The 15,285-nt window shown below is 40.2% G+C and overlaps 1 protein-coding gene across 1 annotated transcript in view; it reads left to right on the top strand.

Annotated features, from left to right (window-relative positions):
• The window catches only part of SVIL (supervillin), a 105,178-nt gene extending 91,221 nt beyond the window's left edge, over positions 1–13,957 (top strand). Inside the window, exons 28-40 of the mRNA XM_074156910.1 lie at positions 22–167; positions 984–1,159; positions 1,260–1,404; positions 1,746–2,022; positions 3,953–4,104; positions 5,287–5,392; positions 6,237–6,444; positions 7,122–7,255; positions 7,930–8,085; positions 8,469–8,612; positions 11,505–11,626; positions 12,401–12,556; positions 12,683–13,957. Coding sequence (XP_074013011.1) covers positions 22–167; positions 984–1,159; positions 1,260–1,404; positions 1,746–2,022; positions 3,953–4,104; positions 5,287–5,392; positions 6,237–6,444; positions 7,122–7,255; positions 7,930–8,085; positions 8,469–8,612; positions 11,505–11,626; positions 12,401–12,556; positions 12,683–12,769 — 2,009 coding nt within the window. The 3' untranslated portion in view covers positions 12,770–13,957. The remainder of the gene's footprint in view (positions 1–21; positions 168–983; positions 1,160–1,259; positions 1,405–1,745; positions 2,023–3,952; positions 4,105–5,286; positions 5,393–6,236; positions 6,445–7,121; positions 7,256–7,929; positions 8,086–8,468; positions 8,613–11,504; positions 11,627–12,400; positions 12,557–12,682) is intronic.
• Positions 13,958–15,285: the final 1,328 nt, after the last annotated feature.

The following is a 15,285-nucleotide window of genomic DNA, read 5'->3' on the forward strand; positions in this document are numbered from 1 at the left end:
TTTGACAATCTTTTCCTTTAGCTGCTGGAAGTCCTGAAGAAGACGAAATGTATGAAGCTGCAATAATAGAAACAAATTGCATTTACCGTCTCGTAGAAGATAAACTCATTCCTGAGGATGACTACTGGGGAAAGGTGCCAAAATGTACCCTGCTACAACCAAAAGAGGTAGCGTGCCACTTACTGCTCCTGTGGTAAGCGAGGAACATACTGCTGAAAATTGGGTCCTCTGTGTTTCTGAAAAGCTTCTGAACACTTTGCTGTCTAAAGTGTGCTGCAGATCTCAAGAAATTAGATGATGTTATCTTTAAAGTAAAATACTATTTCAGTAAGTGTAAATCTTTTTGTGAACAGTGGCTCACTCCAAAGTCATGAAGTGCAAAACAGGTAGCACTTTGGAAAAAAAAAAAAAAGTTTCCCTTTCAAGCATTTTTATTTCTAGGCTTAGCAGACTCTTCCCTTTCAAACAACTATTTCACCCATCTAAGTAGGAATGAGAGCAGATTTCCAAAATAAAGACACGTTCCTTCTTTTTGAAAGTATTCCAGTTGCTGCCTGTTTGCTGAGGCAGTTACCCACGCTGTATCTTCTGTCAGCCTTCCACAGCTGCAGGACAAAGCTTAGGTCTAAATGCCAGTGAAGCTGCTGTAACTGGACAGCAGTCAGTCATGCAACAGAATCAGGTGTTCAGTGATAAGAGCTCTCTAATCTGCGAGTGACTTAGCTACCACCTAAAGATACACCTCATAGCATTCCCCATCCTTGCTTCCAGTCATCCTCAACAGTTAGACATCACAGTGAAGACTACTGCCCTGGCCTTAATTGCGTTGCAGTGCTAGTTGTTAGTGCCGCTGCAGAAACTCAGATATTTGGAGGAGTTTGTGCTCAACACGCTGCCAGCTTGCAGCACTAGGAAACTGGAGGATCAGGGTATCACCTATCCTAATGGTAGGTTGTTTTTTTCTGTTTTGGTTTGGTTTTTAGGTGCTGGTGTTTGATTTTGGCAGTGAAGTATATGTATGGCATGGAAAGGAAGTTACTTTAGCACAAAGAAAAGTGGCATTCCAGCTGGCAAAACACCTGTGGAATGGCACCTTTGACTACTCCAATTGTGACATAAATCCTCTGGACCCAGGGGAATGCAATCCCCTCATACCCAGGTATCAAAACTCGAGTTTAGTCTCATTGCAGAAACTTAGTTTTCTTGCCCTTATTTCACAGTGTTTAATTTGATTCTATTTCTTTTGTTCCCTTGTACAGAAAGGGACAAGGACGCCCAGACTGGGCTGTGTTTGGCAGACTCACAGAACACAATGAGACCATACTGTTCAAAGAAAAATTTCTTGATTGGACAGAGCTGAAGAAACTCAATGAGAAGAATTCTAATGAGTCTCTTCACCAGAAGGTGCATATAAGCATGCTAGGTATTTCAAACTAGATGACCTAGCTGGGATGAAAGCCAGAGAAGCTTGTTCTCAAGGATTCAGAGCATTTTCTTTGTCTTGTGTGCTTTGACCTAGGGGTCGGAACATCACCACCTACAGTGAATGCACAGAGTTGCTTTATATTAGTGCTACGCAGCTCAATGAATACTGCCAAGGTGGCTTTGACAAGGCATCAAATGATGACAAGATACCAAAGTACTGAAATATGCGAGAGTCAAACTGTTTGAGTGGATCTGTGGAGTAAAAAAAAAAAAAACAAAAAAACTATGCTCAAAGAATACTCTTCTGTGTTTTTTGACAGGAAGAATCCAGATCTGAGACTAAACCATATGATGTCATGCTAATGGTAGCTGTGCCCCAAACAACTGTAGGCACTGTCTTGGATGGAATGAATATTGGCCGGGGCTATGGACTTGTAGAAGGAGAAGACGGGAGGCAGTTTGAAATTATCACTGCTTCTGTGGATGTCTGGCATATCCTGGAATTTGATTACAGTAGACTGCCTAAGCAAAGCATCGGGCAGTTCCATGAGGGAGACACATATGTGGTGAAGTGGAAGTACATGGTGAGCACTACAGGTTAGTGAACAATTCCATTTCATCCTGTTGAAACTTGGAGAGGAGCAGCTAAAACTGCTTCTGTTAGTGGTGAGATCCAGACCTAGACTTCCCTGGATGTGTTTTAAAGGTTAGAAATGGTAATTTAACCTTCCTAGGCCATTAAGCAGCAGAGCTTATTATTTTATTTTGTTTAAAAGAAAGCATTAAAAAAAAAAAAAGCTGTAATTTATTTTTCATACGTCAAATGTAATACTGTCCATCTCTCCTTTTACCCAAAAGTGGCGTTGCACATCTTCACAGGACAGCTTATTATGCCAGAATTGTGCCCACAGCTTAACACCAAAATAACTAGGCAGCTGGACTAATGACAGTAGTCTGAACATCTTGCAAGAGAGGTAGGCTTAGCCACAAGGAAAACCTTTGCTGTATAATGGAAAACAGTAACAATGACAGGAAAAGCTCTTGCCAGCTCTTTGCCCTTGCTGTCCTTTTTGCTGTTTCTGGGAACACTTTGGGATGGGTTTCAGTCTGAAGCGGAAAACTCGAGCAGTGTTCTGACAAAGAGCCTGAGAGCAGCAGGTAAATGTTGAAAATCAGTCAGCTCAGTATGCTCACTGGAACTCTCCCTTCTAGCACCAAAATAAGAATAGGTGGCTTTTGTGGCAAGTAAAGTAGAAATAGTCTAAAAGTAATTGTTCCAAATGGGAAAATATTAAAACTGGTTGAAAGCAGTATAACAGCCAGACAGCTTCAGGCTTTTAGCAAAAAAAAATATAGATAGGCTTTATTCAGGATCATAGAGTTCAGATACTGGCAAATCCAAGAAAAATACAAAAGCTTGTAAGGCTTGGGAGAAGTGGGTAACACTAATACTGAACCGTAAACAGACTCCTAATCCCAATGGATGAAAATGTTTGCTATCACTCCAAAACAGAATCGATTGTTATGTAGGAAGCAGTACTTCTGTGGGCTGAATGTACAGGTAAGAGTGAAAACCATAAAATTTAGAAGTGACTAGTGGTTTGAATATTCTCAGCTGGAAAAAAACAGGATGCTTTCTTCTAAGTATTTTGGTTGGATGCTGCTCAGCGCTGCTGAAATCAAGGCAGAAGTTCTAATATTATTTTTTTTTTTTAAGAATCTGGTTTAAAGCTCTTGGGTTTTTTTTCAATCTTTGATTTAATTATTTCAGATTATTCAGTATTCACTGGAAAGAGTAAAATATTCCATAACTGGTTGTATTGTTGAACTTCTGTTGCTGTAAACATTATTTGCTTATTGTACCAACTAAATACTGAACCTTAAAAAAAAAAAAAAAAAAAAAAAAAAAAGAGTTGCTGCTAAGGCACTTTCCAGACCAACATGAAATACTGAGTTAATTTTAAAAAATAAATCAATAAAACTTACCTAATCCTAACTTTTTGGGACTGCAAAACACTGCTTTGGTGTTCTTTTGTTATGTAGTTTTCCTTTCTAATACCACTTTACCAAGAAACATTTTTCTTTTATGCCTGTAGCTTTTCCAACTGTTGCTGTTTCCAGTATCGCTCAGCAGCCAGCATCTCTCCTGCTGCCAAAGAACAGTGTGTAATGTGGAAAATGAGCCATAATGCGCTCTTCTGGTAACATGACTGGACATACCATTTCACATGCAAATTGGCTCAAGTGATGTCAGTTATTTTTCTCCAGATAGTACCAGTTCTTTCTACATCTCTTTCTCTGGCCAACGCAGGCACCTCTGCCTGTGGGCTTACATCCACCAGATGAGACAGTGCCAACTTTGCATGGGGACATACTGGCTTGGAGACCTAATGTTCCTCCAATTGGACATTTTATCTTTCCTGTTCTGGACAGGATAGTGCTGAGCTGGCAGATGAGATTAAACCACGTGCTGTTAAAACCTATAGCCAGACTACTTAATCTTCAGCATGTGCTTTCTGTTTTGCAGTTGGAAGCAGGCAAAAAGGAGAGCAACAAGTAAGGGCTGTTGGAAAGGAGAAATGCGTGTATTTCTTTTGGCAAGGAAGGCACTCCACAGTGAGTGAGAAAGGGACATCGGCACTGATGACAGTGGAACTTGATGAAGAGAGAGGAGCACAGGTGAGCTTCCTGCAGACCTAGGTGGCAGTCTTGGTAAGACTTGCCTGCCCAAGTAGCCACTAACCGTAAATGCGGATTATCTTTTTTGCCTCCTTTCTTTCTGTAAAGGTGTGCTTGCCAGTGCAAATAGCCAAACCTCAAAATTACTTTTCCCTTTATTCCAACTTCCAGAGACACATAAACTCCTTTATGGATTTTCATTCCCAAATCCCCCTTCTAAAGAGGGCATTTCTGAGAATGGTTGAAGAAGAATGTCTTCTCTCCTCTCCCTGCAGGAGTAGGTGAAGCACAGTTAAACAAATTTGTGCCTTCCCTTCCATACATATTCAGACAACAGGACTGTCTTCCTAGTGCTGAGAACAGGAGAAGCACTTTCTGCCAGGCCAAGGCATGAAAATAGACTTGAAATTTTCAATTTGTTTACTCTGTAATTCTGAAGTAGATCGTGTTGTTTTGCAGAGAGCCTAGCAACTGTAGATATAGCTAGTTTGAAGCTCAAACAGGGGACAGGCTAGCTTGCTTTGTCTTTAGGTTGACTTAGGCTTTGCTGTGGCTTTTCCATTACCAGCACACAAGAACCTTGATAATGCTGTAATTAGTTTTTTAACAGCAGCATAGACATGACCAGTAAGACAGGAGTGCACAGAGGAGACACACAAATACACTTGACCCAGGGTGTGGGAAGCTGTGCAACACAGCTGATTTAACAATTGACTGTATCGGTTTCTGAATCAAAATTCAATGTTTAACGAGCAAAGAACATGCATGTTGTCACATAACCCAGTGTACAGAAAATTGTGAACCTACTTCATTTCCTACGATATCTCAAATAGTTTCAGAGAATATCAGGCAAGATGGTCCAGTCCTGTAAAGAATTCAAAAAATGGTTAGTTTAAAATAATTTAAATTAAAGTTTAATTGGTGTTCCTTATCCTGTGGAACTCTTGATTGTTGGATTTCAACTAGACGTTTCTTTTAATATGCAGCTCACATATGAAACCCATTGTATGCTGATACATATGGTAATTTAACCAATAGTCAGCAGTTGTAAAGTACAAGGAAAGCCGTAACTTTGTGGGTGGCCATAACTATATAATTTTTAATAATCCATAGAGACTAGCTTTCCTGAGTCTGTATACTTTCTTCATTTTTTTAATGAAGAGTGGTTCTTTCAATTTCCAGGTACAAGTGCTTCAAGGGAAAGAACCACCATGCTTCCTGCAGTGCTTCCAAGGAGGGATGATCGTGCATGCTGGAAGAAGGGAAGAGGAAGAAGAAAATGCGCAAAGTAAATTACTGTTAGTTTAGAGCTTCTGCCCCAAACTCCTTTATTAACTATTGTGAAGCACTTTGAGTTCAGCCTCAACTACCATACTCTGTAAAAAAAGGGAAATGAATGCCACGAAACCCATGAGACAGCTTTGCAATGCTTTGTTTCGAGGTAGTTTGTTTCTTCTTTGAGCTTAGAATGGATTTTGTCGCCCTAGAGCAAGCTGACTTTATTGTATTGATACACATATAAATTGTTCTAGTTGGCTTTTTAATTAAGCAAAGTGCCTGTTTGCTTTAAAATATGTTCTTTTCTACATAGTCTGGACAAAAGAGTATTTTTATGAACAGATCTGCTCCAAGGAGAACTCTAAGCTTTTGTTACCCATTCATTGCTTCTTGCAACATATTCCTTGAATGCTGCAGTTGAGGTGGGAGAATTTCAGTGCAGGTGTAACTTGGAAATGTCCCAGTTCACATCTGAATGTGACCTCCTGTACCTAAGGTGCACAAGGGAAGAGGAGCTGAATAGAAGGACTACTGTGTTTGTTTCCATATTTTTTCCTGCATGAAACAGCAGAAACTTGACTCTTCTGCTCTGTTAAGTTCTTCAGCTCTTAACACAGTAGACCTTGCTCTTCACGTCACTCTTGAAGCAAGGTTTCATAAGGCATTTTTTCCGCAATGGGGTTTCTCAAGTAGTTAGCCACACCTGATGCTTAGCTAGTTTAATCTGTGACATTATAGGCATGCAATATATGAAAATCATCCAGGAAGAGAACAGCTGTTCCCAGAGCAGAGGTGTTGAATTTTCGATCCCGTACGACTGTATAATACTGCTGCGCTCTTCCTGTTTGCTGCAGGTGACTGGAGGCTATATTGTGTGCGAGGAGAAGTTCCCAATGAAGGAAACTTGCTTGAAGTAGCATGTCACTGCAGCAGCTTGCGTTCCCGGACATCCATGATTGTCCTCAATATAAATAAAGCTCTTATCTACCTGTGGCATGGCTGCAAAGCACAATCTCACACCAAGGACGTAGGAAGAACAGCAGCCAATAAAATAAAAGAACAGTGAGTTTCTGACCTGTATTTTAGAGATGTTTTTACAGGCTACCAATTTATTTAAAATAGCCTGTCTCAAAGAAAAGTTAAATTAAATAAAGCTGTCCTATGAGTACAACTGCAATAGGTGTATGCTTGATAAGGAGGAGGAATGACAGATAGTTCATTTGGTGGAGTGGGGAAAACACATGTTCTGTAATCACTTTGACTTAAGGTGAAATGCACTTATTCTTCCTAATGTACTAATTACAGTTGCAAAAAACCCAGTCTTTTTCCATTTGGAGGGAGATGCTCAATATCTGAATAGCAAACTAAATCCCAGTTGATAGGAGGATTAGAATCAAGCCTTGTGAATAAGAAAGAGGAAATGAATTTGGGAAAGCATCCAAGGAGAACAGCAGTAGTTACAAAAACAGGCAGTGAGAATCCCTACTTGAGAGCTCATGCGAGCATCTCCTCCACCCTGCGTATGTGATCAGAAATGGTATGAGAATGATTGCTGAAATTCCATATCTTGTTTATTGATGTTTTTTTACATAATTTTCAAAAAGCCTATGTTGACACAAACTGTGCAACAAGCCTATAGGGTGCTTTTGGGTTCTAATAATGGGAGTGGCCAGCAGGTTTGTGTTAGCTGTGTTTGGGGCAGGAAAGCTGGGTTCACCCTCTTTCTTTGTGTCTTGTAGGTGTCCGCTGGAGGCAGGGCTGCACAGCAGCAGCAAGGTGACAATACACGAATGTGATGAAGGGTCAGAGCCCTTGGGATTCTGGGACGCATTAGGAAGGAGAGATCGAAAGGCCTATGATTGCATGTTGCAAGGTAGACCTGCATTCCTGGATTTGGCATCACATTTTACTTTACTAGTCTATGGTACTGTGAGATTTAATGTAAAGCTTTTGAAGAACTTGGTAGTTGAGATGATCCCTTCGAGAGAGATGCTTCCAAAAATCTACTGAGTTAAGTAATACTGTTCTAGAAGGAAAGGGCTGGAAAACAAAGTGTTTCATTTTGTTCTCCCCCCGCTTCTGCAGCCCCTCTGTATTCATGCAGCACAGAGCAACAGTAAACGCTGTTACCAACACATTTTTCTTCTCTCCTGAAGGGATTTAGGAGGCAGTCCTGCACACATTCTTGTCCCGTCTTTGCTTTGAAGCTGCCAACAAAGGTAGCAGGGGGATTGATTTACCAAGTGGAAAATTTTTCAGCTAAAAAGTAAACTCTGAGATGGGCTTGCTTCACTTAAGCTGCAAAACAGCCAGTTATGAAACGGCTGATAGTAACTAGCCAGGATCAGATTCAAACTGATGGCAGCCAGCCTTTTAGCTCAAGTTCTTCACAGCTGTTGCTAGTCCCCCAAGACATCTGGACGTCCCCTGATTTTTCAAAAATCAGAGAATTTATAGTCACTCTAAAAGTTGATTTTTTGTTTTTATTTTTTACATTAATCTCTGACATTTTCTATAGGAAATCTTCTTAATTTTTGTTCTTTAAAGATCCTGGAAAGTTTAATTTCACACCCCGCCTGTTCAGCCTCAGTAGTTCATCAGGAGAATTCTCAGCCACTGAGTACGTTTACCCTTCAAGAGACCCTGCGGTCATCAATTCCATGCCATTCTTGCAAGAGGATCTTTACACTGCTCCACAGCCAGGTAAATACTTAAGTAACAAGAAAACAGACAACTCTATCCTGCATTGGGCAATGATTCAGTAACTGTAATGACTTTTAACTTGATTTATCACAGGAAAATGTGTGTATGTGATGCTTATACAGCATTGAGCAATAACAGTAATTTTCCTGTGATAAAGATGCTGAGAACTAATCAAACATACGTGGATCCCGAAAGCTTGCTATAGAAATACATTGTTTATATCAGAGAATCTGAGTTTAGCTGAGACTCAGCTGGGTGAATAACAAAAAGCTTTGAAATGATCCTGTTTTGATGCTGACAAGCATGTAAGACTGGGGTTGTTTAGGGGATTCTGAGAACTAATAAGCAGCTGATGATGGGTCTGTTACTTTTTGGCTGTGTAGCACTGTTCCTTGTTGACAATCACCACGAAGTGTACCTGTGGCAAGGCTGGTGGCCTGTGGAAAACAAAATCGCTGGATCAGCTCGAATCAGGTGGGCTACAGACAGGAAGTGCGCCATGGAGACAGTGCTCCAGTACTGCAAAGGTAACAGAAGGTTGTGCTGGCTGTTCTGAGTGCGTCGTACCTTTCCATGCCTTACTGTCCCCAGCTGAAAGGTACTCAAGGTGCTTCCCCAATGGGAGTGGTATCAGTGCATTTGAAGATGCATTCTCCACTCATTCTTAGCAAATGAGTGCCCAGAGTTGCTCAGCAGGCTAGTGAGAGAGATAGAAGTAAGATCCTGGTCTCAGTGTTCCTGGTGCAGTGCTGTAATCTTGTGGTAATGAAAATCATGTTTTCTGGCCCCTGCAGAGATGGAATCAGATATACACGCTGAGGTTTGGATACTTTTCCAGATTTCTTTAACTTCATCAAGTTTGATGATGGGAAAAGGGATTACTACCTTCTGCACTGGATTGGATTTGCTGCATCTGAGTTTGATGCACAATGGAAAGCTCTTCAGTGACTCCTCATGGGTCTGAAGTTTAACATATGCATCATAGCACAAGTTTTTTGTTGGGTGCTCAGTTCTTTACCACTGGCCATGATTTTGCAGCATTTGTGGCTTTATCCTCTTTGCCATGGAGTAGTTCTTAAAAGCTTTGGGCTGTGTGGTTGAATAGGTACAGAGCAAGTTTGTTACTCTTAAAGACTGATTCTACTTGGACTATTTCTGTGCTAAAGCTGATGTGAACTTCTTTAGCAGTATTTTACTGTTTACACTATGCTGTTCTGGTGGTCTATCACTTTTGTGATCTGGGATTCTGTCAACCACTTCAAAATTTCATTGCATCGAGCTGTCAGGGCTGACTAGCTCTTATGTGTTGTTACTTATCAAGGTGGAGAAATTGAATTTCAGGAGATACCAATGCTGCTGCAATTATTTTGACTACCAGAATACAGTTGAGTGATCAGAAGCATTAAAAAGCTTTTCTCTTGTTTTTATGGCTTTCCTCATCTGTCTCTCTCTCTCCCCCTTCTCCCCCCCCAATTTGTTTTTTCTTTTCCTGGCTTGCAGCATTTAACTACATGATGGTATAAGAGAGATTGATTAGCAACTCTGAATATCCCTTGAATATACCTAGCAGTTCTCCTTGTGCATAAATCTTATTTAACTTGTCAAAATGTCTTGGAAGTTTTTCTGTGGTTTTATCTGCTAAATCAGCAGTCTGGAGAGCTGAGCTGCAGACCGCTAGGAGAGGGAAGAATCTGATTTACCCTTCAGTGGTTCTTAATGAGGAGAGCATCTTTTGCTGAGGGCAGAGTTCATGCAATGAAAATGTTTCTCCACTTACATACAAAATCATCTTACCTGTACGAGGACATTAGCAAACACCACTCTCCTTGATCTCTTGGCTGAATTACTGTGAGTGGAGCAGTGCGACTAGAGCAGATTCACACATACTTGTTAAATGCAAAATTTTTCATTCATGGTAGAACAAACAAATAAATCACAGTGAAAATATGTGGAAGAAAGGGCTTAAAATCAAGTGTTCAAATGATAAGTCTCCTGTATAAATCATACAGTTAAAGCACTCCCATTCTAATACGTTTGTTAGACTAATCCAAAGGGCTTTTACCTCTGCTATTCAGAGTTTCATGTGAACATACTCTCTCTAATCAGTTTGCTCCCAACATCTGATGTAAAGCCAAACCTCTAATGTTCAGCTTTTGCAAACGGAATGGAACAGTGGTGTCCAGCCAGGCTCTCCATCTGCAGTCAGCACAGGTTCCCTGGGGTGCTCCTTGGCAATGGGGAGGAGGGGGCTGCTTTCTTTTAGACCCTCCTGCCTGACAGCCCACATGCACGAAGTGCAGGTAGGGACTACAGTAAGAAACAGGGTCTTCTGTGTAATGGATTTATATGCCATGGAAGAAATCTCAGTGTGTTAAAGATGCTCTGAGATTGAATGTAGGGAATAACAGAACTTTGCAAGAAGCAGTTTTTAGGGAAGCTGCAGCCCTCTGAAGTGAGGTGGTGTCATGTTGCTCTGTTAGTTTCACCTGATTTTGGACTTTGCAACATCTTCAGCTTTTCCACTGCCTATCTAGAAGTAAGATTTGATTAGAGTGAGTTATTTGAATCTAAGTAAGATGAAGGTACAATATTTTTTTGAATGATAGCTCCTCCCAGTCCCTGACTGCTTGTCTACCTCTTTCTAATAATATTTGGAGTTTATCAGTGTTTTTGAATACTTGTGGAATTAAATCATTCAACCAATAGGGTCTTTTTTCACCAGTACTTGGTATAATCACTTTAACCTCTTAATCTGATACGGCATCACTCCAAGGCAGGGTTACATCCATGTCCGATGTAGTGTGCACACATATGTGTTTTAAAGAAGCGGGACTGTCTTTGAAAGTCAGTAATTACCATGCAGCTATTGCAATACCTCTGTTAACTTTCAGATCCCATTCCCTTGAATTTGTAATAACAAAGTGATTGTGTTAGACCTCAGTATCCCAAGTTAAGAACAGTCCGAACATTCTCACTTAAGCCTCCAAGCTTAAGCTTTATTTGCTGCTGGCAGGACGCTTCTGCTGAGCATACCAGAAGGGTTCATTTACCTGAATTTGGCTAATTTAAGACCGTCACACTCTGCTTACTCTATTCCAACTCTATTTTTGTAAGATAAGAAATATATCGGGTTAAGGAAGTAACTGTGAGGGTTTTTCAGCATACATGGTTTGATCTTTGTGGTCAGATAGAGTAAAAGGCAGATTTAAGAATACTGAAAAACATGTTAAAAGATGCTATACTACGTTAAAAAAAATTCCAGTGAAATTTATTTCTACTGCCTTAAATTTCTTCCGCTTTTTAGGAAAGAATCAATTAAACATGCTAAGGAGTTAGCTTTGGCTAGTGGGTGGCATTGCAAAATATGGTACTGTTCGTAATTTCTCTTTTTTTTGTTGTTGTATTTTGACTGGTTTTAGGAAAAAATGTAAAGAAGCCCCCAAAATCCTACCTAATTCATGCCGGTCTAGAGCCTCTGACCTTCACTAATATGTTCCCAAGTTGGGAACACAGGGAAGACATCGCAGAGATCACAGAAATGGTAAATCTTCATTGCACAGACTCTTTCCAGTAACATTGCTTGTTTGTGTTGTCAAGACCCAAAATCCAGAGGATGAACTTACAAAGTACAGTTCAGGAGTCTGCACAGGAAAAAAATAACAACACAGCTAAATTCTGACTAGGAGCATGGATATCACGGGCATTCCTGGTTGTTTTCTCGTATTCTTTTTTGTTAAAAACAGGAGGAAAGTGTTACCTGAATCATCTGTTAAAGGATATCTGCTAGGGTTTGGTAGAACAACTGTTTCAATTGTGTGAAAGAGGCAGCAAGAGTTCATGGCCCATCCTCCAGCCTCAAAGTGCAGGGGAGCAAAATTCCCCACAAAAGATCAGCTGGCTCCAGGAGCTCCAGCATTGCCTTCCCCACCTGGGAAGCGGAGTCACAGTTTAATTACATGTGACTGCTTTAAAAGCCTTCAGTGAAGGGGCATCTCAAGGCCAGCGGTATTTTCTGCTTTGTGAGTCGTCTGCAGCCATCCTTAGTAGAAAATGCTGGCTTTGTGGCTAAACACAGAATTCAGCCTTAAACTTGAGATTCTGAGAGTACGGGATGTCCTTCTGCAAAGTGCAGACCTTTTTTTAGCTGTGAAGTTGCTGTAGGGCAGGGCTGTTCGCCTGTGAGAGGAACTCAATGTATAGCTTTGTGCTCCATGAACGAGGCAGTGCCCGCTGATCCCCTGCCATCCGCAGTGGGAGCAGCTGGTGGTTTCAGCTTTGTGATCCCAGGTTCTCTGTTCTCTTTTTCTCCCGACAGGATGCTGATGTTTCTAATCAGATAATCCTTGTAGAGGACGTGCTGGCCAAGCTGTGTAAAACAGTGTATCCGCTGGCAGATCTCTTAGCTAGACCTCTGCCTGAGGGAGTTGATCCACTGAAGCTTGAAATTTATCTTTCAGATGAGGACTTTGAGGTAAGGAGAGAATGGGCGCACTGTTACTCTCTGCATGCGTGTCTAACCATACTGTGAAGTCATTTGACAGTTTTGCTACTTTATAAGTGTTTTTACTAATGACATATCCTCTCATTTTCAACACAGGTTGCATTAGAGATGACGAGAGAAGAGTACAATGCACTGCCATCTTGGAAGCAGGTTAATCTGAAGAAGGCGAAAGGACTTTTCTAAGTTGTGTTTATTGGAGTGAGCACTAAAGGGATGTCTGTTTTCACTTTCTATGCCCTTTAGAAGAATTGTACCCCACATTTACAAAATAAATAGAAATAATCTGAAGTTATTAGCGACTACCTATCTGGAGGTGTGTAATATTATAAACGGCCAAGAGAACTCTTTGGAAATGGAATTTAGTTTTGACTCTTAAAGGCAATGTGTTTAAGCTCTGCTCTCCTATGCACTTAAACAGTAGTTTCTGGAGCTACTGGAGCAGGTGTCCTTTGGCTATACACAATACTTGCCATTTTTGTTTTGAAGAAGTTCTCTTTGTAAAGTGTTATTTTGTTAGTTTGTGGATTACAAAGAATTTATATTTATATAAACACATAGAACAAGTATGTATTTAACAATGCAATATATAATTCACTTTCAAGACTTTCATGTCAAAACTACAGAAAAGTAGCTGGATGGCAGTTGCTTGTACTGAATTAGCTGTACCACCAATATGTATCTCTTACGCATTCTGAAAAGTTTCTCTTTGCAATAGGTAATGAATTGTTCTCAGTGCTGCTTCAGGTGCTAAACTGAACAAAGCGTTTGTATTTATAGCATGGATTTCCTGAGAAACTATGCGAATCAACCTTTATACTTTATTATCCAAAAATGTATAGTGCCTTGTTTTTTGTGTACAGTTTATATACAAAAACAGATTGGTCTGCATTTTGAAGATGGCTTAGAACGGTCTCCTATGTTACTTTTATAATAGTAGAAATAAAAACATCTCAGTTTCTAATACTTGTTGTAAACATTAAACATGTCTTTTGTGATATAAGAACTGAAAGTAAAAGCTTCTGAATAAACTCTTAGCAATGCTCTGACTTGTCATTATTTTGTACTATAATCTCTACTAAGTCATTGGAATCTTCCATAACACGGTATTCTATCAAAATATTTTAACCTTAGGTATCTGCGGGTGTTGTACAGAGTTATAAATTGAGAAGCAGATAATGTACAAAAAAATCAATGTACGAGATAAAATTAGGTTGTGCGACACTTTAATGCTGAACATTGGAACAGCCACACAGCTCCTGTATCCCTTGGGTTGCCCTGTTTTATATGTGAAACCAAAATTATTATGCTGATTTTCAAACTTTGAAAAAAATCTTTTCAACCTTTATGCAGTTGAGAGTAAAACTTGAACTGAAAATGAGCATGGCATCGTGTCCATTCTTTCAATAAGTATACCGGAGTCGAAATAATTTTCATTCAGCTAATTAAAATATTGACTAGAATAATCAAGTAGAAATGTGTTATTGTTTGAAATGTTTTTCAGGCATTTGGCATTTCTGTAGCAACATGTGTGGTTCCCCTCTAGTAGCCTGGTGGATTTCAGAGTTTCATTCCTGCCAGCATAACTTTCCTTCTGCAGTTCGGGGCTGCTCCTGCCTCGGTAAAAAGCAATGACCTGCAGTGGTGCCTCTTGCTGCTTCTGTCATTCTCTTAGGCCCAGCGAAAGGAAGCAGGATCTTTGGATGTGGGAGGTGTATTTCAGTAGGATCTGCAGTAAATATTGCTCCATAGTTAAAATTAGTCTTGTTTTGACGGATGGGTTAATAAGTTGTAAGCTAGCCTTTAAATAAATAAACCAAAAGTCTAGAAATACACAAGTACTATCCACCTGACTTGAGATACTACAGGTGAATTTTCAGCACTGGTGTATTTCCTTTCAGGACTGATTTCTTTCAAGAACTGAAAATAAATTACCCACAAAAAGGGTAGCAACAGTATTCAGAGTGAGGATACTTCTTACGTAGCCCCCAGCAAAAAGCAGGTTGTTTCAATGTCTGATAGTTCTCGGAGGTCCTTAGCTGTGTCTTCTGCTTGGGCGACACTCTCGGTTTGAAAATGCAGAGCTTTATGGCAACAAGTTTATTTTTCAAGCACTGAGAGGTTTCCAAAGTCACTGCTGTATTCATCTAAGTATTTTTGCACCCATATATTTTCCTGTTTCACCTTCTCTGGTGATAAAATCAAGCAGGAATTAAGTTTTGTTTATTCATGTTCAATCTGTACAGTGGGGGTAGCAGGTTCCTCTGTTTTGATTTTTCTCTCCAACAGAGAGCTAATTTGCATAGCATGATTGACCTTGTTTTTCCCTCTGGCAGGGTAGTATCATTCGCTTTTGTTTTTTTAAAACACCATCAGTCCTCCAAGTGCTGCTGAAGGGCAACATCCACTCACCCTTAAAGCCTTTAGAATCTTAGCTAAAAGACAAGCCAAGCCGGCACGGGGACCTGCAGGCAGTGAACCATAATTCAGTGCTGTCAGCTCTTGGAGTTACCAAATTGTGTGAAAATTATGGTATCTTGAGTCTCAGTTCCAGGAACCGGAACCCAGAACCCAACTTCCCACTTCAGTGCTTTGCTCCTAATGTTACCTAGGAAAGCTTCAAGGTTCTGCAGAAAATAAAGCATTTGTTTTGTCCTTAATATACTTGTTATTTATCAAAATGCTTTCCTCAAATGTGAAGC

Source organism: Numenius arquata, chromosome 12, assembly GCF_964106895.1.
Source record: "Numenius arquata chromosome 12, bNumArq3.hap1.1, whole genome shotgun sequence".
NCBI lineage: Eukaryota > Metazoa > Chordata > Aves > Charadriiformes > Scolopacidae > Numenius > Numenius arquata.